We start from the raw sequence: 26,144 nt of genomic DNA, 5'->3' as shown, positions 1-26,144 counted from the left end.
CTTTAAAAAATATAGATAAATTGAAAAAGTTATGTTTTATCTTCATGCAGAAAACATAGTGCTAAATACTTATTCACAGTCATAGCTGACTATTTAAGGTCAGAAAATTTGTTTTAATATTACAACCACCCTGATTTTTGTAAAACTACTAGAACAGTAAATAGTTTTGCAATTAAATAATTTTCATAACAAAGATGATTCAACAGCTTATTATTTTAATTATTCTCATTTTAAAATCAGTATCTGTTACAAAGAATATCTTTAATGTACCACTGAAAAACATTAAAAAAACTGATTTTTATATATATAACACTTTCATACAGTATCATGAAAGGTAAAAAAGATAAATTTTGGTTTAACAATTCTGCATTCAAACTCTTTTTAAGAGTCCAAATATAATGCCACACGTCATTTTGAAAATTACTTTTTATAGTGAATAAAAATTTAATAAAAACAATTGTTATTTTTTTGGAAATACCTTGGCAAATAGAAAACTAAATTTATATCCAAATCAGATTTTTAAATGAAAATTTTCAGATAGCTGCATATTTCTTTCACAATGAATTGAGGCTGTAATGAATAAAATTAAAAAAAAAAAATTTTAACCGAAAAGCATGTACTATTTTCCAACACAGGAAAACATATACATGAGATTTTATGATCTGAAAATGCCACTGTTTAAAAAATATACGTCAGATTATGAAATGGTTAATGACAATTAACTTTCTACCATACTCTTTCAACTTGGCATAGTAATCCAGACAAAATATACAAATCGCATCATTCTAAAACCCATTATTGTGACATTCCTAAGTCTTACAATAATATTAAACATTTCCAGGAAAATTTTAACTCTATTAACAACATATTTTACTGCTGTATAGTCCACATAGACTTTACGTTTTATAAAACTTCTTTGGTACAACTGTATGAGTTTTTAAAAATCTCAGATTTTTATTTATCATAAAGAATTCTAAGCCTTTAGAACACTACAATTCACATTATTACACACAATTAACTAAAGTTAAACTATGTTTTTAGATTAATTCTCATTTTTACCAAATTTTTCTAAGGTATGTGCAGTCTGTCAAAATGGAATAGCTTCCAAAATCTGCAGGAAAACACGAGAGATGGAGAAAGGATTAGAGTGGATGAGTGAGCATGTGAGGATATTTTTTTTTTTGTTAAGAAATAAATAAATATATGGTTATCATACTAAAACAAATAGCTGTAATATTATTTATGACGATGCACTGAACTCACAAAACTGTTTGGCCTAGTGTACATTCTCATTTCAAGTTTAATTTAATTCTTGATTGATCAAACTGCCTTAAAATTGTTTAATTTTAAAACAGCAAGTACTCCTAATGAATTCTCTTGCCTTGAAAATTTATCAATTTGTAACTTGACAATATCAAGTTGCAATATTCAGTTCAAAACACAATTTTAAAAAGCCCAGTAAATGTAGATATTAATTTATTAAATTTCACTGTGTACAGGTTTTATTAAACAATTATTAAATTATCATACACATATATACAGAACTGACTTAGTTTTATCAAAGCTAATTAGTTTGAACTAGCCAATTAATTTATTGTAGCTAACTGAATGTAGTAATAATATTCTTATATCTTTTTTCAATGCAAATTAAATAAATAATATATACTGCAAATTAAGAGAAATATATATATACATAAATAAGAGAAATTAAATTACTTTAGAAAATAACATACCAAATTTAGGAGCAGCATGTTTTCTTCCTTCTGAAGTTGAACTGGCTGAGCTAGTAGTAGAAAGAGTTGGAGATGGATGCCTTTTGCGTAAAGGACCTGAATTAGGAGCAGAATCTCCTCTTCCTCCTTCACACTGCATTGACAACTCATGTAATTTTTCTTCATCAGTAGTGACTCGCATTTTATTTAAATATGCTTTAACTCTACGAACCATTTGTGCCTGTTAAATAAAATATAAATGTTATGTACATTCAACATTACTGAACAACAGGTGACCCTATATCAGTGTTTTTTAGGCTTACGGCAGATTCTAATGAACTCTATTTATATTTTAATTTAATTAATTCTTGTTAATGAATTTTTCATTTGAAACACAAACCCCCCTCAAAAAAAGACATGACTGAAACAATTATGTTTCAAGGACATAAACTTAAAAGTCAAAAAACAGAGTAGTAAATTTAATAATGAGATAAGCAAAAAATAAAATTGATGTAGTAAAATACACACTTTCTATCTGTTAAATTAAGTTATTCTGAAATAAAAATAATACTTGCTTAAAACAGAATAGTTTAATTACAAGCATAAAAACACAGAAAATTTGTTACTTACTCTCAAATAAAACTTAATCATTTTCTACGATAGAAGCAACAATAAAATCATGATTATACTACTTAAAAATTCATTTCAAGACCTGATATATATGCAGTAGTTTATCACTTTTAACATAAAAATGCATTATTGACAGATAAAAAACAAATAAAAAATTCTGAGAAAATGATAAGTTAGGGTTAGTTTCAAAAAAGTTAAGGTTATTAAAAAGTTTGAAAAATGGAAGAATGATGTTGATTCTATCCATAATTCAGCTGCCCTACGGATGGGTTGGCTGAATGTGGATGATAATATTATACCATTTTTACTAAAGAACCACCTTTTTAATCAAGTTTATTTCAGTGATCTGCAATTTAGTGCAATTTGTAACCATTTTATTTAGTGAAAATAATATAAATATACACCAGTTTCTCCAAGTATACTCCAGTTTATAAATTAAAAATATCTTTAAGCATGAAGACAATGTTTTTTTTTTATATCTACAATAAAGATTTATTAGAAAAAAATACATAATACGATAAAAAAACTACAAAAGTACATATGTAACGAAATGTAATTGTCCCAATAATTATTACAAAACTTTCATATCATAATTAAGTTTAAAATCCAATATGTATTTTTGCAGTTTAAATTAAGTTTACTGCATTGTAAACCTATAAAAATACATATCAGGTTAGTCCATCTTATGTTAAAACTCTGTGTTGAAGAAAAACTACATAATAAGTAAATAAAATGTTTTTTTAGGTTTAATAACAAAAAAGTCAATTACATCTTAATATAAAAATCAATTCCTTTTTACAACTAATTATAATTTAGTAAATAAAGAATGTTAATGAGACTTAAGTGTAGGTATCAGCTTATGTCAAATAGTTTTTAACAGAGATGTCAGCTACGCTAAATAAATCTTCAAAACTTTCATTTTTTACTTTTATACTATCATTATCAGAGTAATATTATCAAAAATTTTCAAATTTACTATTGATCACTTTCCTTGAATCTGCCCACAAATTACCGTAGTACAAGTTTCTTTCTGAGCACAAAAATCTCCTTTTAATAATTTTAAATATTATTGTAAATAGGATGTTAGTCTCTTTATCTTATAGAATAATTATTAAAAAAAACCTATTATAAAATTACGAATACTTATTAGATTTTTATTTAATATTTTTTGGGGTCCATGAAGATAACTGAATCTACAAATATCAAATCTTTGGATGAGGGCTTTACTCCATGTAATTAATTTTGTTAGTGCATCCTTAAAAAAAAAATATATACAGGTGATTCAAAGAAACGGGAAATTTTGAAAGTTGTGTTGGCAGCCGTGGGCGATTGGTACCACTTGATAAGTGGCGCCAGCCTCTCTAACCTAACCTGCCATTTAGTTATCATGGATCCTTGGAGTGGTGCGCAACATGCATTTGCTATCAAAGCATTTTACAAAAACAATGACAGTGTGGAGGGAGCGCGTAGAGAATTTCGCCGTCATTTTAATCTGAGATGGCACGACCGTGTTCCATCAGCACATGCAATTAAAACATGGATATCTAATTTTGAGGAAACTGGTTCGGCAATGAAAAAGAAACCTCCAGGCTGTGAGCGAACCGTCCGTACACCACAAAATGTTCAAGCTTTACAAGATGCTGTCACACGAAGTCCACATCGGTCAATCAGTTGTCTCTCAGCATCTTTACAATTGGACTGGACTTGCAATACCATCCGTACAAGTAGCAGATCGTCCAGGAACTGAAACCGAACGATGCAGTTGTGCGAGCACAATTCTGTAATGTAATGCTTCAGAAGATAAATGATAACGAAGAGTTTGTTCACGAACTGTGGATGTCAGACGAAGTGCATTTCCACCTCAGTGGATTTGTTAACATGCAAAATTTCAGATACTGGGCACAAGGAAATCCTACGCAGCTACACCAGCGTCTGTTGCACAGCCAGAAAGTGACCGTGTGGTGTACTATGTCATCTTATGGTGTTATAGGCCCTTATTTTTTTGAGGATGACAACGGTCTTGCGATTACAGTCACATCGGCTCGATACGTAGCCATGCTTGAAACCTTTGTTGTGGAACAACAAAAGAGATTTCCACCAATTCTTAACACAGCCTGGTTTCAACAAGACGGAGCAACGTCACATACTGCACGAATGTCGATGGCAGCTGTATGCTGATTGTTTGGACAACGTGTCATTTCACGAAATGGTGATATTAGATGGCCTCCCAGATCGCCTGATCTCTCAGCTTGCGATTACTTTTTGTGGGGTCACCTTAAAAGCAAAGTGTTCCACAGTAGACCTGCTACAACAGAAGAACTGAAGACAAAGATCCGAGAAGCAATTGCAGAAATTCCAGTTGAGATGTTACGTAGAAGAGGAGGTCACCTGCAAGATGTCATCTTTACAAAATAAACTAAAATGTATGTATCCTAAAATGGCAACATTTGTATAATTACATGAAATAAAATTCATTAATGTTATTTAATTTTTTTAATTTCCCGCTTCTTTGAATCACCTGCATATATGAATTTGTAAATTAAAAAACCAGCACATTTAAACAAGATAAATTTTAAAAGTAGATAATATTGATAATTTTTCAAGATAAAGATCTTGAACAAAAATAATCAATATTATCTACAAAATTTCAATATAAAGTTATGAACTAATACTTACATTCTTTTAAAGAATATTTATATATTTTCTCTAAAAAAAATCCCATTTAAAAAATTAAGCAGCACATCTTAATCACATTATATTTTGGATTAAGGTTTTAAATACAATGTTTAGCTTAAAAATTATAATGTTACACAGAAAAGTAAAAATAACAGATTAATCTTAACTTAAAATTTTTCTGCAGAGAAATCAGGTTCCATTTCACTGGTAATAGAAATAATGTATATATATATTTGTAAGTAATTTTTATTTTCATTGAAAAACCATATTTTGGTAATATAACAAACTTTTAGCTCTGAAATAATAGGACCAAAAAAAAACCTTCTTTTCTATATGCTTATAGCGAGTATAAATAGAAAAATTTAACTTTGTAACAATTGATAAATAGGGAAACACAACAGATGTTCCTCTGAACTAATCATAGATAATATATTTTCTATGTCCATTGCACTAGTTGAAAACTAGTTCACTTATAAAATTAATAACCAACAAGTAGTTTTGCGAATAATAATAATAATAATAAAAATAGTTAACAAAACTTCATGATACAAACCTCTTCAAACATTTTCTTAGGATTTGGTGTTGCAGTTGATTTTTTTCTTCGTTTAACAGTAGCAGCATTTTGGTTGCTAGTGCCACCAGTTGTTAATTGATTCATAGTCACTAAAGCATTGGAAGGTTGCTGTCCACCTAAATATTTTTAAAAAACTTTTTAATTCAGATTCTAAATCAGAATTACACATTCAGTATTTATGGGGAAATAATTTTAATTAGTTGATTATATGAATTCATGGTTAAAAAACTAAAATTAACTGTGATTATGTATGGTGACATGATTTGTCATGATATTTATAAGATGATTTATAATTATATTTTTTACACTAATAAAATATTTCATAATAATATGACAATAGAATGTGAAAACATAATTTTACAAGACCAAATAAATTTTTCATTGTGAAAAGTATTTTTAAAACAAATCAATGGTTTAAAAATTTTAAGATTTAAATCAGAGATAAGATGAGAAATAAGATTTTAAGATAATCAGATCTTAAGATTTATGATAAAAGACTGCTTTGCTTTATGTTGCGCTTTATAGTACATTACTGTGTTCTACCTACATTCTTAAATTAACACCAAATTTTGATTACACTTCTTACATTAGATTTAATAATTCAATACACATAAAAAATTCTAAACAACTTACATACTGTATTCTAAAAACAATGAAATTCATGTTTTATTATTTTTTTTAAATAAAGCATTTTAAAAACAAATTTAATACAGAAATTTTAACTTGTTACATAGTTACATGAATCAGTTTTTATTCAAAGAAAAGCAATCTTTTATTTGAATTTTCAGTGAATATTTTCCTTTAAATATCCCTTTTCAGTTAATCCTTAGGCTTCAAAAATTACATTAAACAATTATATAATTGTTTGCTAGAGAAAATTCCAGTATTCCAGTATGGATAAGACCTGCTGCATTATTTACTTTTTGTACTATTCACTTGTGTACTACCATCAATTTGTAGCCCTCATCATAATATTTGTTGCTTTCGCCTCAATGATAAATCAGAGGTGATGTATATATTATATAACAATGAAAATGTTAGATGCTATGCATTTCAATACTATGCTGTTATTAGTAGCCATACACAATTAGCTGCCAGTTACACAAATTAAATAATGAAAACACAAATAACTTAAAGAAGCTTAACAAATTAAACGATTAAACTCTGCCATTTATTACTTAAATTGTGAGTAAATTGAACATTTAAATGATTCAAACTAAACAATGAGTGGCAGTGAATCAGGTCATTTGGCAAAACCAGATACAGTGATACATTGATCTGCGGAGAAAGTAAAAATAAATTTCACAATTTTGAATGCAGCTCAAAATTTTGAAATACAAACTAAAATTCACTTTAACTAAAGTGAAGAGTCTTATAAAACTTTTTTCTTAAGAAATAAAAAAAATCTGGATCATCCAAAAACTATAATAAAAGACTTCGTATAAAAATTCTACTTCAAACTGTAAACAACAAATCTCTAAAATTAAGTTTATACATCAAAATAATTTACCCAGTTCAAGCATAGTAAGAAGATCATAGGGTGATGAGCACATATTGGTTAATGTTCGAACCTCCTTTGCGATCATTCTTAATTTTTCAAAATTAATTAAGCCCTCAACTCTAGAATCATTTCCCAGATGAATAAATGTCAGATCTTTCTTTACAACTGGATAAAAAGGTATCTGTAAACAAAAATTATCAAAGAAAATGTTAATTATACTGATTGTTAAATAACAAGCCTAACTGCAATAACATTTTTAACATAGATGTACAAGTAACATATATTTTCTTTTCATAGTTAATCTTTAATACAAAAATAAAAAAATCTGATCTGGACACCACATGACTTCCTTGTACACCTATTAAATTGCATATACACATTTTTTGCTGCAATTCATTTAAGCTTATTTCAATTGAAAGTGAGAACCTCCAATTCTTTAACAAAGTGGAAAGTTATACAATTGCATTGTGGTAGACTAGTGTCTACCACAACCCATGATATTTCAAGTAAATGTCCACATTTACTATAATGACTGATAAAAACAATGGTAAAGTTAACCCTCAGACTGTTTGTAAAGGCACCTTTGCCTGCTTGCCTAAAGTAAAGTAACAGGTGAATGTGGACCACAGCTCAAGTTTGCCATATTTTATACAGAAAAGAATGTTGTGTAATTACAATAACCATGAGCAATGTGACTGGCTGCTTCTCTCATAGCTAATCAAATTATTTCCCATACAGTAATATTATCAATTGTTAAAATTCAAAAGAATTCAGTTTTTTTGACAAGAACTTACAGCAAAGAAAATATTTGAAATTTTTTGAAAAAATTCAGCAAGTTGGAAGGAATATTATTATTATTACTATGTTATATTGATTACAAATCGCACCAAAAAATGAAAAAAAATTTGGCTTAATAAAATGTATTATTTACAAAATAAAAAATATCAACAGATATTTCAGAATGTAATTCTAACTTTCCCTGGTGATCATTCCCTGGTCAACATGCAGAAAAAGTTACAAATTATAATTGGCAATATAAGTGAGAAATCTGAAATAAAAATATCTGCCTATATAAGCAATCTTTGAAACGAAAAAAGTTTAATATTATAATTCTTTATTGCCAGTTGCTTCAAAATAGTTTAAATTTTGTTTGTTATAGAAAAAGCAGTAAGTTATCACACAAATAAAAAAAATAAATTAAAAATTGTTTTAACTTGTACTGAAAAATATTCAAGTAAATTGGCTGGACAAACAGATTGTATTTTTGAGCGAGGCAGATTTCTCTCAGAACAAATGATATAATTTTCATAAGTTACGATAATATTCCCATAATAATATTCCTATTTTAAAAAAGTATTGTATTTCTACTGATATTTGGATTTACCAATTTTTAATTGCATGCACATACCACCAATATAAAAGAATGTATGTAAAGGAAACACATTATTTCATAGAATTGTTTTATTACAAATACATTTTTTTTTTGGCTGAATAATAATTACATCATAATGAAAAATATAATTGAGCCTAATGGTTCTACTATATGTATTTTTTTTTCTTTTTCATGATCCAGGATTAAATTTTACTTCTCTCAGAACTAGTTTTTTGTATTTTGTAAATGTTGTATGTAACCCTAAGACAGTGCATTAATATACCAAATGTATTTCATAAAAAACATAATCTACCTGCTTCATCAAATATAAATTGAAAATCTCTAATATTAAACCGATCAAAAATACTTATCCAGTCATATTTACACTCAATGAAAAAATAAAAAGAATTAATATTTCATACAATTTTTAACGCAAAATTTTAATGAAAGTTGAAACAGAAATACTACATCTACATCTACTTCAAATTAAAATAACACAAACAGTACAACATATCATAAAAATAAAACATTAACATGTGTAACATATTACTTACAATAGGAGGCTGAGATTGCTCACTAGAGATGAGCTGCCGATACTTGCTCATATTTCGAGATGGGTCCATGAGATCTTGTAAATCACTAAATAATCTCTGATATTTGCTTGGTAATTTTTCCCAAGACAATCGTAACCGTGAGACAGCACCATGGCCCAATCCCGATACAATAGCAAACATAGAGTTAAAATTTTTACATTCCTTGCATTGCCCTGTTAATAAAAAAAATCCACAAAAAATTTAAGAAAAATATCTATCAAAGCTACATAATACACAATATATTATAGTGAAATTTATTTTTCTATTAAACCATCCTTTCTGTCAACTTCCTATTCATAATTTTAATTAATTCTATTAAATAAGACAAAAAAAATTTAAAATGCCAACAACAATTGAAATAAAATGTGTACAATTTATACAATTTAAATAAAATGTAAAATCAAATAATAAACTTTGCAAAATCAATTCTTTTGTTACTGTATTTGTCCACAATCCCCTGTACTAATTATGTCAAAGACAAAAGTATAAAACAGTTTACCACCAAGAGTACAGAATTCAATAATACTTCTTATCTTATTGTTATTTCATAAAAGTGCTGTTGAGGATTTTCCTCATCATCAGTTGGTTGGTTGGTTGGTTGGTTTCTTTTTAAGAATCACACATTAAACTTAAAAACATTAAAATTGTAAAAATATAAAAATATGAAATCATAAAAATTAAAATAATTAAAAAAAAGGTTTATGTACAACAGTACTGTACTGAAATTATTTGAATTTACTTAAATCATACAAATTTAAATAAAATAAGAATATCATCAATCTGGGTTTAATAAATTGATGATATTTTGGTAGTCTACGAACCTGTTATAAATAACGAACACTTAATAATTTTAAAAAACTTAATTCCTGTCATAATAATTTAAAATTTACCTTCAAAACTGACAAATACAGAAAAATAATTTTGTTAAATGTTGACAGAAATTACTAAAAGTAATAAAATAATAACATCTGCATATAGGAAATCAACAACTAATAAAATAACTATTAACAGAAATTCAAGTCATCCTTGGGCACACAAAATTAATACATTTACAAACATGTAAAATAGAGCAATACATTACACACATAATAATTAAGAAAAATTAGATTCAGAAATAGATATTTATAAAATGTATTGCAGGAAAAAATTGATATAACATGACATTAATTGATAATATTCATAAAAAAAACAGAAATTAAAATCTAATAATGAAATAACATTGATACTGACTGATAAATCATAAAAGTGTTGATGAAAATATTAACTTATATAAAATATTCCTACACTAACAACATTATTGAAAACTTGGTTTATGTTTACAATGATAAAAAATATAAAATATCTCATAACCATACAATCATAAAATAAAACAATCAAAAATCCATAATGATAATAATGATTATAATAATTTGTGTGGTATCTGTAAAATAACATGTAATGATTGTAACAAAATTTATATTGGGAAAACTAGTAGATCATTTTCAAAGATTCGGATACAAATTTAAATATAGTAGAAACTGAAAAAGAATGTGATAATAAAAAATTAAATAGTTTATAAAAATATTTTATATACAAGTACAGACAAAAGTTTAATTTGATTAATGTATAGAAATTTAAATAGAAATTTAAATAAATTCAAATAATTTCATTACAGTACTGTATGTGTGGCTAGCCACAGAACAAAAATTTTTTAATTATTTTAATTTTTTGACTACATATTTTTATGTTTCCAATTTTAATGTGTGATTTTTTAAAAAGAAAAAGTTTTATTAACTGATGATGAGGGAAACCCTCAAAAGCACTTTTATGAAACAACAATAAGCATAAAGTAAAAATCATTATTGAATTATGTACTACTCTTGGTGGTAAACTGTTTTATATTTCTGTCTTTCGATATATATGTTCAGTAAGTATTTCTGTTACTACATGATAAAAATTTTAAAATAAAAATACTGTAAATAAAAAACATTCCAATCATTACATTTCATTTTATAAATTCCACAGATTGTTTATTTTATTATTTTTGTTTTTTAAATATGTCATTGTGCAGTTTATTAGGTTTGTATACTGGTTTAAATATTTCTTTATTGTAAGTTATAGTAATGTGTACAATGATATTATTAGTATATAAATACTTTATATATATGTTTACACTCTTTTGTGTACAATACCTAGACTAATAATCAATGGATAAAGCTGTTACTTGATGAAAATACATCAAATAAAAGAAAATAAACAAATATGTTATTTGGTTTTCACAAAATTATTTTAAGAAATCACTACCAGTACGTTCCTCTGTGATACAAATGGGATCTCTATTCTGTATACAAAAGTTATACAAACAGAAAACCTGTATTTGTTTATAAAAGAATTTTAAAATCAAATAATATATTTGTTTATTTTCTTTTGATCTACACTAAAACACAATATTACAGGTTTTATTTACAATTTTTTTAAATTATAAAGTAATATTATGACCAAAAATATTATTTTACATATTTTCCTTGTTGATAAAAAGATTGGCAATATTATTCATGTTTTTTTATATACAAACTACAAAGATTAAGTAATATATCATATATCAAGCATCTCTGTAATGATAACTTCAGATATGTATTTAACTTGATGATTAATTAAGTTAAATACAATAAATGAGGAGCACAGACAGCAAAAATATCTGACCATCCTAAAAATACAGAATATGTCTTTACTAAGGCACATGATATATGGTAAGGACTATTTGTTTTGCGCAATTTCTGAATGACTCATTTCAATACAAAATTATAATTTATTATTTTACCTTCTCATTCTCATTTTCATTTCATGGAAATTAAAAATCCAATATAATTATCAAGAAATATTAAGAAAGAGTTGTTACAGCTTTTTCATAGTGACTATTAAGATCATGTTACACACAAGAAACAATATCATTATAGACATGAAACCATTAAATTGGTAACATTGAAAGTGACTTTTACTGTACATATAACTAAATGAGGCAGTATACAGGCTAAAAAATGAATAAAACTGGTATTATAGATTTTGAATTAACCAAAGTTATAGGAACAAGAAGAAATTATATCTTGTGCAATACTAATATAACATGTTTTTAAAATTCATACATTACTAAGAAATTTAACTATAATTTTTAAATGAAATAATTTCTGTAATTAATTTAAACTTACGAGCAACTTTAATGAACTGTTTAATGATTTTTGAACGCCTCATAAGATTGTGTTCAGAACATACTTCTGTTACTACCCAGAACATCTCACGATTCACTAACTATAAAAAAAAGAAATACAAAATAGTCAGTTAAAAATTACTTACAAATTAAACTTATAAAAAGAAAGCTACAAGGAAATTAAATATTATATAACAGCATGGTGCAATACAAATGATGAATGGCAAGGTATGAGCAACAGCATAATTCTACTTAAGTTCTCAGTTTTATTATTTTGTATGAAAAATAATGATATATATGACTGCAGCAGCTATGAGTGCTGCAGCAGACTACTTGTACTATAGCAACACATAAAACTATATTTCACATAGAATAATAGTAATATACTCTTGAGCGAGGTCACAATGTTCCACACCACTCATACTAAGCCAAATAAATAGACATACTTATAATTTTAAATAGGATTCCAAAACTATGTACCTTTTTAACAGATTTAATAACATCAAAAATAAATCATCTATATTCTATTTTTCAGAACAAAAATAAACTTAACATACAATTTTTTAAATATTCTACTATTTTATAAAATCAAAAACTTAGTATGACAAAATGGCTGTGATTTATGCAAACACCACCTCCATTTAGACATTGACTAAATTCACAAATTTATTTAATAGCTTAAGAATTTTTTAATTAATGTCCTAAACACGTGATGGAGTGGTCTCTGCCTTTCATTTGGAAGGTCCTGGGTCTAAATCCCAGTCAAGTTTGGTATAATTTTGTAAAAAAATCCATTTTTGCCATCAGTAACTGTAACTGAATCAACATAACTATTGTCTCTTTAGACACTAAAGAATAAACTGTAGAAAAAAAAAATTGGTTTTAAGAATTTGTAACAATTAGCACAAAATAAACAATATAGAGATAACAGTACTATGAAAACAAAAAGAAAAACAACATAACAGCAAAAAATAACACATGAATATGCATAAACATAAAAACGATCACTTAAAAAATTACTAATTTTATTTAAAAAAAATTATGTTTAATTTTTATTTTAAACTTACCTCAGCAAATTGTGAAAGCATTGGAATGCCATAACGACTATTAAGTTTGAAGAGATCATCAACATATTCTGTACTTTCAATCTGACGAAATATTGAAAAATCTTGAAGCGTTAATTGTACTGCAACTTCAACAGCATTCAACTGCAAAAAGTGTACCTAGAAAAGAAAAACAATAGAATTAATAAGCAAATATTACTTGGCAAGTATACAACAAAGAAAAACTGAAATTTTTAACAAAAGTGATATGTATTTTCAAAATTAATATAAAGGTTTTAACAACCTAAGCACTTACTTATAACCTTAACAACCCAATACTTTTATATTTTATAGGTCATGGAAGCAGTTCCTTCATGAAAAAAAAAAAAAATTAGAGCATCCAAACACATAACCAAAAAAAAAACCAGTCAAAATCAGTCAGTTAAAAGGCGTTAAATTTTATTACTGACCAAAAATTCTATTTAAAAAGATTCTATTTGATTCTATTAAAGATGTGTGATTACACATCTTTAAGATAAAAAAAAAGATGTTGAACCATTTCATGAACTACATCATCTAAAAAATGACCAATATCAAAAATGAACAGAAAAATTGAGTACATTTTTTTTTTTTATTAAATGTTATATGAAGCAAATTCATTTTTTTATGGTTATTGATTTCTTTTATGTTTGCATAGAATAGGGAAGATAAATGTCACCATAAAATAAAACGTATATTTTGAGCACATAATCTACATGTGTTTGTAGGTATGAAATGACATTAAAAAAGGGTTTTTTATACAATAATATAAGGAATATTGAGAAAAGTTTTATAGATAACAATTTTCAAACAGAACATGCTAAAGTTACAATGTATATTCAAATTGTAATACTACTAATACCAAAATATTTTAACAATTAATTTCTTTTAGTCTTTAAAACAATGTTTTACTTGATATTTCATTTAAGCTATATTTAATTACAACTAATAATAAAATTATTATGTAACTTGTGTTTGCAAATAAGATATCATAACCTTCAATAAAAATGTATGTATTCTGTGTGTCATTCAAAAATGACAAACAATTTACCTCTGTTCAAGTGGAATAGAAGGAAAAATTTGAACAAGAAGGTAACAAACAAGTGACAATACAATACCTTACCACAGAAAAAAAACAACAATTTTTACAAATATGCAAAAGTTATATGTTCAAAAAGATTGAGACTGGCATTACTGAAAATGATTCAAAACAGCCGTACACTGTTACACAAAATTTACATTCTGCTACAACCTTTTATTTTATGTTAGCACACTAATGTGTTTTAATTTTTAACACCATGCCACAAAAAGGCATTAATAAATAGCAGCAACATTATATGGTTAGTTTCATTGTACAAAGTGATTCAGGAGGAAAGAGAAACAATTTGAGCAATGATTCTAGAGCTTGAAATAAGGAAAAAGTCCAAACAAATGTATATCTGAAAATGCTTTTTTATCGAGTTATCGCTAACAAAAAATTTCACCTAGATTTCAGTTCCCCCAAGAAATGAGGTCATAAAGAAATATTTAAGGCTTTATATATGGGATAAACTTGATGGTTTCTTATGTTTTCTGACCTGAAAAATCAAATAAAACAATAAACAAATAATAAAACTTTTATTATTAAAAACAAAACTTAACAGAAAAATGTTGTTAAAATTTTAAAAACTGAAAACTTTTCTTTTTAAAAATTAAAAGACACTCAGAGTGGTTTATACTGTATTAATTTACAATAAATGTTTACAGTGTTGAAAGTATTTTAATTTTTCGAAGGTATAAATTTATTGTACTAAAACAGCTGTTTTTAATTTCTTTAAATTCGTAACATTTTTTTTATTTTGTTTTTAATAATAAAAGTAATAAAGTTATTGCACTTCAAATCTAAAAAAAAAAAACTGTTTTGTATTGTAACAAAATTTTTCTTCTTTATATTAGATATCACGATAACTAAAAGAGATACAGTTCTCGATTTTTCAAGTTAAAAACAGAAGATATCATCACATTTATCCCTTATATAATGTCTTAAAAATTTCAGTATGATCTCATTTCACTGAGGAAAATCCCAGCAAAACCTTTGGCTAGTCTTAACTCGATATAAAAGCGTTAACAGACTTATGTCTATATGAACTTTTTTCCTTATTTCAAGCTCTAGAATCAGTTCCCAAATTATTTCCCTTTCCTTCTGAATCACAATGTATGTGTTATATAAAAGCAGAGGAGTTTGAACTTTTTTTAATGTGTTTTTTTAACAACTGAAACTACTAAATGCCTTCTCCAAGGCAATTTAAAATTTTTTCCGATATTAAACAGATATAAATACACTAAGAGTACTTGTTCAATCTTTTCAGTTAGAAAATGCATGTGCTACATCATTTAAAAAATGATCTGTATGAAAAATGAATAAAAAATTGAATACATTTTCTTTTATTTAATGTTACATGACACATAAGTATTTTTTTTATAATTACTGTTAATCATTAAATAAAAAAGAACAAATTTACAGCAAGTCCATAAATCTATTTTTTTAGAAACAGGATTATAAACCATGGTTTACACTCAGGCTTCATACACCATTACAAGTGTCACAGAAACCTTTCTTTATAAAGGGTATCAGATAGTATCTGAAGACTTCACATACACAAAATGCACGCAATGAAACTGAACATATAATGCATGTTCTAAGATAAAAATAGATTTGTAAACAATATGACTACCAAAGAATAGTTTATATTCTTAAAAAAAAAAATGTAAAATATAAAAAATGTATGCATTACCTGACTCTCTCTAACTAGTTCACTAGCCAGTTCATCACCTACTAATGTTTCTGTACTTCCATTTGTCTTTAAATAATACCTGTAAATAACACAGTAATATATATATTACTAATCAGAGCCAAAAAATAAATAACTAACAATGAAGAGATACTAATTAATTCATAACAAAGTTCAAGCTGGATTATAATTTAGGTGTCTTTAAGGTTTTTAAAGACAAGTGTTTTAAGGTTAGGTGTCTTTAAATCTTTATTAGGAATATGAGGAAGTTCTTTACGGATTTTCTAGAGATAATTAGGTCATGGCCCAGAAGTTTTTTATTGGCTAGCAAATTGAACAGAAGGGGAGATTTATTATTTCTTTTACGCAAACATCTTGAATTGAATTGGATAAATTGTTTGGTTTAAATTCAGAAGAAAGGTGAAGTCCAAAACAATGTGCTTTTTCAAGATCAGATTTTTCCCAAATGTTATCATGATGATGAATTTGTGGAAAAGGGATGTTTTGACATAGTACTTTCAGCACCTGTTATTGGTAAATGCTAATACAGCTAACAAAGCAAATAAAAATATCCATAAATTTACTATATGTACATGGAAAACTGAATCCCAGGTTAAAAAATGTAACATTCCTGGAAGCAGTAGGAGTTGATTTTTTTATCACTGAATTGTATACAGTAAAGGTGTGTTGATTTTTCATCAGTAAATTTATCCATTTCAAAATTCTTTAATTAATTTGAATTCTTTATGGCGAGCACTATTAATAACGTTGTTACTGAATACTCCTCTGAAGAGAAGCTAATATTAACCCTGAAACATCTTTGAAAGAAATAATATAATTTCTTTTATACATGTATACAGGAGAATTCGCATATAAATTATATAAGCAGAACAAAAGATTTTAACAAAAGTGTACATATCCTGAGACAATCTTTTTTTAATTATATAACAAATATGAGTATTAAGTTCTATTAGATTATCGTTACTTCAATTTAGTAGTTTCCATAACATAAATGTGAAGGAATTTCAAGTAAAAAAGATTTTTAACAAAAATGATAAGTACCTGCTACTAAGACCTATTCGTTCAGCAAGATTTTGTAACTGGTCGGGTAACCTCCTTTGTTTTATAATTCCACCCTCGGCTACAGATACTTCACAAAGAGAAAAATGTGAACTTGGATCTGTGATACCAAATTCTTGCAGTGCCAGCATTACCACTTCATGAGCTGTTGTTTCCTAATTTATTAAACAAAAACAAAAGTTTTAAAAACAATAATGAAAATACATTATAAGCAACACAACATAAGAAAACAATTAAAAGTGTATTAATCATGATTTTTAATTTTCAACAAATGTACAGTTATCTAAAAATTTTATGCAGTTTATTAAAAATAACCAATTAAAGAATTTTAAATAAAACAATCGGTACTAAATTAGCTTAGTTTATACAAAACTTTAATCTATAATAGTTTGAAATTCGCTGAATATTTAAATAAATTCTGTACTTTGTGGTTCATGTTCAATTAACATTAATTCATTTTTATAATTTTATGGATGATCCATGTTCACATAACACAATTTTGTTTTTTTGGTGGTTGATTTAGAATTAAATATTTTCATGTTTAATTTTAAAAAATAACTCATTAATAAAAAATAATTAAAAGGTCATAATTAAATAATAAAAACAATTAATAGGTATTAGTAGGTCATAATTAATAAAAATAAAATGTTCCTTACAAAAATAACAATTGATTCTAAGTTTTCCTCTATCTTGACCTGATGATGCAGAATATTTTTTTCCTCATTTCACAGCAGCCAATTAGTACTAAATAAGAAATCTCCACCAAATATCTTCAAGATTTCCAAATAAAAACTCTTGATATCTTGAGATTTCCAGATAAATCAATCAATCTGATTTGTTATTACTATTATTACTAACAATCTCAAGAATTTCTAAATTTGCATTTTATGCTTGTTAAAAATGAGATAATCTTCAACATTAGATAATGTAGAATATCCATTTTTGTGTGCTCTAATATATTCAGAGAAACTCTGAAAGATCAATTGTTTTTACCAATTGTCAATTGTTTTTGATCAATTGTACATACTATGCAGTTGACAAGTTTATTTTGTACATTCCACTTCCATTGTACATATTTGGTCTCCTTCTTATTACTGCTTATTTCTACTCCTTCTTATTTCTGAATTAGTTTACTCCATTTCTTTATAAGAAAATTAATTACTTTCAATATAAAGTAACCTTCATGGCAGGATAGTAGCAATAGCCATGAATTTCCCCCTGAAAACTGGGTTCGAATGAGCATTTTTCATTTATTACAAAATTCATATTAAAAAAGACATTACATACAGAGTGTATCATGAAGTTCTCCTGGGTCTTTCATAACCTATTCTACTCATGAAATGTCCTAAACTGCGTTGTTTGCAAGTTATGGCTGGTGAAAGATTTCACTTGGACTTCAGCTACCCCGGTGAAATGAGGCTGTACTGAAATTTTTAGGATGTTAATTAAGGTGCAAAATTAGTGATTTCTTTTAAATTCTCTACAAGTTTTTTTAAAAAGTTTTGTTTGTTTATTACCATTTAACAAACTTCGTCAATCATAAAAATCAGGGTTTTCAATCTATTGATTTTCACCCCAGATTTCTCAAAAACTACTACAGATACAATTCTGGGCCCTATTTATTCAAATTTTCAGGTCAAAAACCAAAAGAAATCACTAATTCTGCCCCTTAATTAATATTCAAAAAATTTCAGTACAATCTCATTTCACCAGAGTAGCTGATATCTGAGTGAAACCTTTCACAAGTAGTAACTTGCAAACGAAGCATTTTAGAACATGTTTATATGAACTTTTTCCACTATATCTGACAGAACTTCATGATACACGTTGTATAAACATACAGAAAACTACAATTGTCCAGTTGTTTCCAGGGAAGTAAACAAATTTACTTTAAATTTATTTAAACACAGATATTTTAAATAATTTCTGTGTCTTCAAATGATATTTTGAGCCAATTTTATTTGTAATGTTTTGAAGTTCTAATATCTGTGTTTTAAGTTTGTTGATGTTATTTGCTAGCATGCAAATTGTTGGGGAAACCAAAACAGTTTGTTTTGATTTTTTGGCCTATTTTTATTTTTGGTGGCATTTTTTGATCCATTTCCTCATTACCATTTCCAGAGTGTAGTTGAATAGTAGTGCTGAGAGTCCATTGCCTTGGTTCAGTCCTGTTTTGATCTCAAATGGTTTTGAGAGCTCGCCTCTGAATTTCACTTTTGATTTAGTGTTTGTGAGGGTCAGTTTTGTCATATTAATTAATTTGAGATATAATCCGAGTCTTATAATTTTCAGTAGGGATTTCTGTGTCTGCACTCTTATCCTATCTTACTCTTCTTTTATCTTATCACTTTGTTACTGTTTATTACCATTTCATCCTTTACAATTAATTAACTGCTAAAATCAAAACTATTATATATAATTCTTAAAAGACAATAAGGCTATATTACCTTATGAACAAGTAGGTATTTGCATGTTTGGTCAGCTTTGTAAACTTTAAGAACATGTTCAGGATATTCAGAACCACGACTATCATCATAACATATAGTCATCAGATCAGGATTACTATGGCTATGCTGATACAATGTTGTTTGTTGATGTGATATTGAATTATCATCACATGTCCCACTACCACTATTACCACCACTTCCACCATCACTGAAACATCAATAAAAATAATTCACAAAACATAATTTGGTAAGTGTTTTAAGATTTAAAGTATAAAATTGCAAGTCAAGAACTTTAAACTTATCTTAATATATAGCAGCAATATAAACTGACTCTTCATAACAATTCTAACCAATAATACCTATGCACTACTTAAAATCAGCACTTTCAAATCTGAGATTAACAGTAGGACACTCTTAGTGTTATTATTAACATAAAAGTGAATTAACAAATTCTTAAACAATTATACCAACTAAATTTATAATCAATCAGAAAACATTAAAACTAAAAATTCAGTTCTTTTTTTATATGAATGAATTGTCAGGTTAACATAATTCAATCGAACAAAATTAAAGAGTTAGACAATTTGAAATATATTTTTATATAGTTTTAAGTAACATAAACATAGTTAATTCACTGAACATGATAATTTTAAATAATAAATATAAATAAGATATTAAAAAGAATAGTAAAAACTGAATGTAAGATTCAAATTACTTACGTAATAGTGTTTTTAGGTAATATATTCATTTTTACTAAAGCTTTTTGTAATCGTTTTTTGGGTCCAAGCGTCATAAATCCTCCAGGTTTATTAGGAGTAGCAGTTGTAACAGAATGTTTTGAAGGAGAAGGAGGTACTGGTGGTGGTGGTGGAGGAGGAGGATAGTCCAACCTTGCCTTAGGATCAGGTTGTAACCTGGCAATCTCAACAGTCTTTCGATTACGAGCTCTAGGTGATGTATCTGGTGTTTGAAGCATTTCCTTAAAAGCTAAAACATAAAAGAGTATTATGTTAAAAATTATTAAATTTCTGAATATAAAATAAGTAAATTTACATTAAGCAACAAAATCTAATAAAAATTATATAACTTATCAAGCCTGACAGTAAACATTTTTTTTTTAAATTCAAAGTAGAGATATCTATAATTAATATTAGTAAGTAAAAAAAAATTAAATATGGCATTATTTAACTACATCGATAAAGAAACTGTGTGGTAAAAAATATTTTACCTCGTATCTTCTGCAGAAACTTCAGTTACAGCATGATTTTTCTTTTACAGAATAAATAGTTTACATAAAACAGTCATGACTAAAATTCTAAAATTCATATAACTGACTTAGTGATTACATTTTTAAATACTGTTAAACTCTTCCAGTGCCAGCAATTCATGTTTTGTAAACAGCTTACTTAATAAGTAAGAAATTGTTTAAATTTACAATGAATTGAATACCATTAACATTCAATAGATAGCAAGATTGCAGAGTCCCAATAGAATAACCACTTTGAAAGTACACAATACAACAAAAACTTTTATAACTTTAACTACATTTTTGGGAGACATAATGCTAAACTATTTTAACAAATTAATTTCTACATACTGTTCAGGAAAGCTTAGCAAATTTAAATTACAGTATTTTTTGATGCCATTTCTCAACTTGATCTAGCTAGTTTTTTTCTTCAGTATTTTGTGATGTAACATGTATTAAGTATTTATTCTATGTTATACAGAAAAGGTCTAACATAGCAAGTATGACCATAAAGTTAAATCATTTATAACAACTGGTTTTACAAACACCAGTAAATTTTAATTAATATAACACCAATTATTTTTGGTAGAGATTTGGTACCTAAAGCCACCATTACAATGGAAGATTTGGATAGTTTCAGTGACTACTGAAGTAATAAAAATATTGAAGCCTTCTAGTAATGATTGCACTTATAATTTGCTTGAACATATCATTATGAATTAACTAATAACATATGGTATTAGAAGGAAGAGAAGATAAAATAATTTTATATGATAATCTTGACATATTCATCATCCATCTTACAAACAGAAAAGCATTACTATACTGTCTGCCAAAAGGCTGGCAAGCTGAAAAGATATGCAAGATTCAGTAAATGTTTGGTGAGTATGCTATGCAGGTTATACAAACAAAAGAATGGTATAACCATAAGGGAAAAAAGCTGATGGTTCACGCTAAAGTAACTTTATAAACCACTAACAAGATAAAATCTTTTTCAAACTTGAAAAATGAGTTACATTTTCTGACCTCTAGTACAAAATGAAAATTATTTATTGTTTTCATAAAATAACATTTCAGTAATAATGATATTTCAACATCACAACTGAAATTTTTTGAGTTGTCAAACTTATAAATTACAATCTGTATCTTGATTGTTCTACCTTGACACTTGCTAAGGTTTTTTAAGCATTATTTATTTCCTGATCTACCGACACATTCCTGTTCATTGCAGTATTGGAAATTTAAAAATAAATATTGCAGTATAAATTCTTTCTCACAAGACAAGATCTTTTCTTCAATAACAGAGTGCATATCTGTTAAAATATACACTCCTTCCAATCAGTAACTACTTACAACAGATAAAACTCCTCTTACAGCAATCATAGAATTTTTCTTATAAATACATTTGTAAAATATGAAAATACCTTTCCCCTAAAATAAAATATTCAAATACTGTCATTTTATTTGCCTTTTCTTATAAATATATACATTAATAGTTTTTCATTCATAAGTAAAAAACAATCATTACCTAAAAGATTTGATTTTACTGTGATGCTAAGGTGGGTTGTACCACGTAAAATTTCTAAAGCTCTAGCATGACTAACATGTTCAAAACTTTGACCGTTAACTTCTAAAATCTGGTCCCCTCGTTTCAATCCTACTTCCTCTGCTTTTGATCTCTTCTCCACCTGAAAAATCCAAATTTATCTACCGTTAAATTTTAGGTGCTAACTAAAATAATACATGATATAAATTTATAATTATATATATATATATATATATATATATATATAATAAAATCATTATTAGTACGATAGGAATGGTAAATTAAAATTGAAAAAGTATTGAAAAAACTGATCAATATCAGATTAAAACTTTATGAAATTTTACAGATTTAAATAAACATTACAAATAGAAAATTATAAGAATTGCCAAAGAATGCAACAAATTTGTATAAATTGTTTGAAAAAACAGGCCTAAAAAATAGTGTCGCAGTTGACCAACTAAGCCTAAAATAATGAAAGTTTTATCAGCCAGGAAACATCCTAAATTTTCTAAAAGCCTGCCTCCTCACCAGATATGTTATCAACAACTTTACATTTTTCAAAATTTAGTCACACTATATTTATTTAAAGGACAAATGTTCTAGCACCAGGTGAAGTTGTAACAGATCCAACAGAATCTCAATTTTTATATTAGCTATCATTCTTTAAGATAATACTCAATTTTGTCACTTTTCATGTTACAGATATAAAAAATATAATTTTATGTACGTACATACAGTACGTACATAAGTATATATGTGGGCAAAATATTCAAAAGATTAAATGACATACAGTAGTCACACACTGCATGTACTGTATGTACACATGCAGTATATAACAACAATCTCATATAAAAAGAACATGTCGTGAGTGATTCACAATCAACACCTAGCAAAAACTACTCAAGATAAATTGATGAAAAATTATACACACATTTTTCTTTCAATGTAAGTTCACACTACAACAGGATTTTTTTGAAAGTCCAAGTTTAAAGGATTAAAATGGAATATCAATGAAATTTCTTATTTTTTGAATTTCTTGGAAACAAATGAAAATATCAACTTGATTTTTGGTTTGCATAATCTTCATGTGAATATCTAAAAGCACTTTCTAGACTTTCTTAAATTTGACCCAAAGGGTGAAGAAAGGTAAAATAATTTTGAAAAAATAATTGCAAATTTTTCCCATTTCCGACTATAAATGAGATATTTAGTTAATTTGGGAGTCCAAAGGTTTTCAGATAAATATCTCAAAATTATTTTCAGGTTTTTGAATATCTAATTTTTAAGATGTGCGACAGTGTACAGCACAGCAGCTCAACTAACACAGCCACTACTACTGTTACTGTACATGGGATGCAACTCGCTACACCTGGCCTCAGTTACTTGCCTAAAAAACATAAAATAAAAAAAAACTGACCACAACAGGAAATGCAAGTAACCATATAGAGGAGGCAAAGCCAACGGGGATGCTAATATATATATATATATATATATATATATATATATATATATTAATTTTATATATATCTAAAAAATGCTAATAGATTCCATTAGCAGTAAACATTTTTATAAAAAATAAATTATAAAGCATTTTAATAATTTTCTTTTTAAATCCTTGGAAATCTCTTCAAATGTGATTAAGTAAAGTGATTTGAAATTTGGATGTTATTTTATAGGATTAACTGTTGTGATATTTATTTACAAAGACCAGTTCACTCTACATATCTTGAGATGGTCCATGTTAATTGTACTAGTAACTGAAACATCACTGTAGTACTAAACACTGTAAACATAAATTCTTTGACGTTTGTTCTTGTTTGGATCGGTGTTAAGAGATTTTTAGTGATGTTCATTAGAGAAAATATCACAATGTTTTAAATTTATTTTTGTTTAAATAAATCACTTTTTGTTTGTATTATACTCATATAATAAAGTTAGACTTTTTTATAGAATCTTTATGTAAGTTTTTTATTCTATTTTTTAATTCTGTATTTAATTTTTTTTTCCGTGGAGAGGCATTCAAGGATCACGCAAATAAAATTTCATGTAGTTTCTTTCTTTCTTTTCCAGAAATTCTTCATTCTTTTGCGCAGTTTAGCTCTTCTTTCTTCAGTCCATTGTCCTCTACTGAGTTTTTTCTTTTCATCCTATGGAATCTTAAATTCAAAAATCTTCTTTTTGTATTATTTTTTATCTAGACAGTAATGTTGAACTTTCTGAGCTCTTCTTTCATCTGTTTAACATAGCAACCTTGACTTTTCACTGTTTAACATAACAACCTTGACTTTTATAATTCCAGAGTTTATTGAAATAAAGATCTGTTTGTATTTAAATTAATATAAATCTATATTTTGTTTGAAAATCCGTATTTAATTATTTTAATTTAAAAAAAAATAAATGAATAAATACAAATAGAAGCACTATTTATTTATTTCTCATTTCTTTTACGTTAACATATGAGTGCTACATCAAATGAACAAATCCTTGAATAAGCTAAACATTATGCTTTTTCAATTGCACATTAATGGTATGTGAATTGAGTGTGATTTTTTTTCACATTTTCTCATAAAATAAATGAATTCATTTCATTTATAAAATAAAATTTCTGTTTTGCAATTACATTAACCTTCTTTTTTTTTTAATATCATCAAAGATATAAATAAAGTATTGGAAAAAAAGGAAATTGATATTAAGAATATTTTAGACCAGTTTTTACAAATTTTGAAGTAAAAACACTAATATTTTACAACATTATGTGAGGTATTTTAGATTAAGAAGATTAATCAGTGATTTTGATTTTAACAATATTTATGATATAATGGTAGTAATAATGAGGTTAGTTGTGATACGGTGAGTGGTAGGGTAGGGAGTGGCAGGTAGTTTCTTTTTTAGATGTCCACATGATCGGTGTAACTGTTGGGTTTAATTAACAGCAATGGTTACAAGTATTCAGCTTTGTAAGCATAAATTCCAAGGTAAACTATCTGTGGCTACTGAACTAAAACGCTAATTAACGATATAAATAGTAACTATATAGCCCGTTACTAAATGTATAATTTATAGGGCAGGTTGCTACTTTTAACATAAACAGATTACTGACAGAATTAGATTCATCTTGAATTAACCTTTTAAATTATCTTTTCTAATTCTACAAAAGATAAACACAATATTTATTACTTAACAAGACAGTCAATAACAAGGAAAAAAGCAGAATCAAAAAACTGTGTGATGATCTTAATGCATAATTGGTTATATACTTTTTCAAATATCTGTATTATACTGAAAAAAAAAAACAATTTCACAACTCTACTTATTATTGACTTCACTCAAAAGTATTATAATTTCTAGAATGTACTGTCACAAGTGTATAAAAATACATTATTCTTGTGTACTACCAAATTAGACAAAATCTACTTATGTTCCTCATAACTGACTGATAAGTTTATTACTAAATACATAAAAACGGTTACAAAAGTTTTCTGTTAAGTTTTAACAAATTTTATTCCAAAAAACCCTTTCCTTGCTGAAAATGGGAACAATACTACAAATTGTTTCAATATGATAAAATATAACCTAAAAAACATAATACTACGAATTTCCCAAATAAGTTACCAATTTACATAAGTAAGTAACAAAATAAGTACAAAGAAATTAAAATTGTAAATTTAAACCTAACATTCAACTTTAAAACTGCTGAATAAATTTAAAAAAAAAGAAACTAAAACATATC

At 26.6% G+C, this 26,144-nt stretch overlaps 1 protein-coding gene across 3 annotated transcripts in view; it reads right to left on the bottom strand.

Annotated features, from left to right (window-relative positions):
* Nucleotides 1–26,144, bottom strand: part of PDZ-GEF (PDZ domain-containing guanine nucleotide exchange factor) — a 658,157-nt gene that overhangs the window by 20,517 nt on the left and 611,496 nt on the right. For all 3 annotated transcript variants that reach the window (XM_075361266.1, XM_075361268.1, XM_075361267.1), the window contains 11 exons: nt 22,397–22,556; nt 20,342–20,609; nt 19,623–19,830; nt 17,158–17,330; nt 16,099–16,177; nt 13,310–13,465; nt 12,244–12,343; nt 9,020–9,231; nt 7,103–7,274; nt 5,572–5,708; nt 1,734–1,953 (listed from right to left, as the gene is read on the bottom strand). In XM_075361266.1, coding sequence (XP_075217381.1) covers nt 1,734–1,953; nt 5,572–5,708; nt 7,103–7,274; nt 9,020–9,231; nt 12,244–12,343; nt 13,310–13,465; nt 16,099–16,177; nt 17,158–17,330; nt 19,623–19,830; nt 20,342–20,609; nt 22,397–22,556 — 1,885 coding nt within the window. The remainder of the gene's footprint in view (nt 1–1,733; nt 1,954–5,571; nt 5,709–7,102; nt 7,275–9,019; nt 9,232–12,243; nt 12,344–13,309; nt 13,466–16,098; nt 16,178–17,157; nt 17,331–19,622; nt 19,831–20,341; nt 20,610–22,396; nt 22,557–26,144) is intronic.

The sequence above is a fragment of the Lycorma delicatula genome, chromosome 3 (genome assembly GCF_047948215.1).
Source record: "Lycorma delicatula isolate Av1 chromosome 3, ASM4794821v1, whole genome shotgun sequence".
Taxonomy (NCBI): Eukaryota; Metazoa; Arthropoda; class Insecta; order Hemiptera; family Fulgoridae; genus Lycorma; species Lycorma delicatula.
The sequence above is the reverse complement of the archived record's forward strand: the minus strand, read 5'-3'. Positions and strand labels throughout refer to the sequence as shown.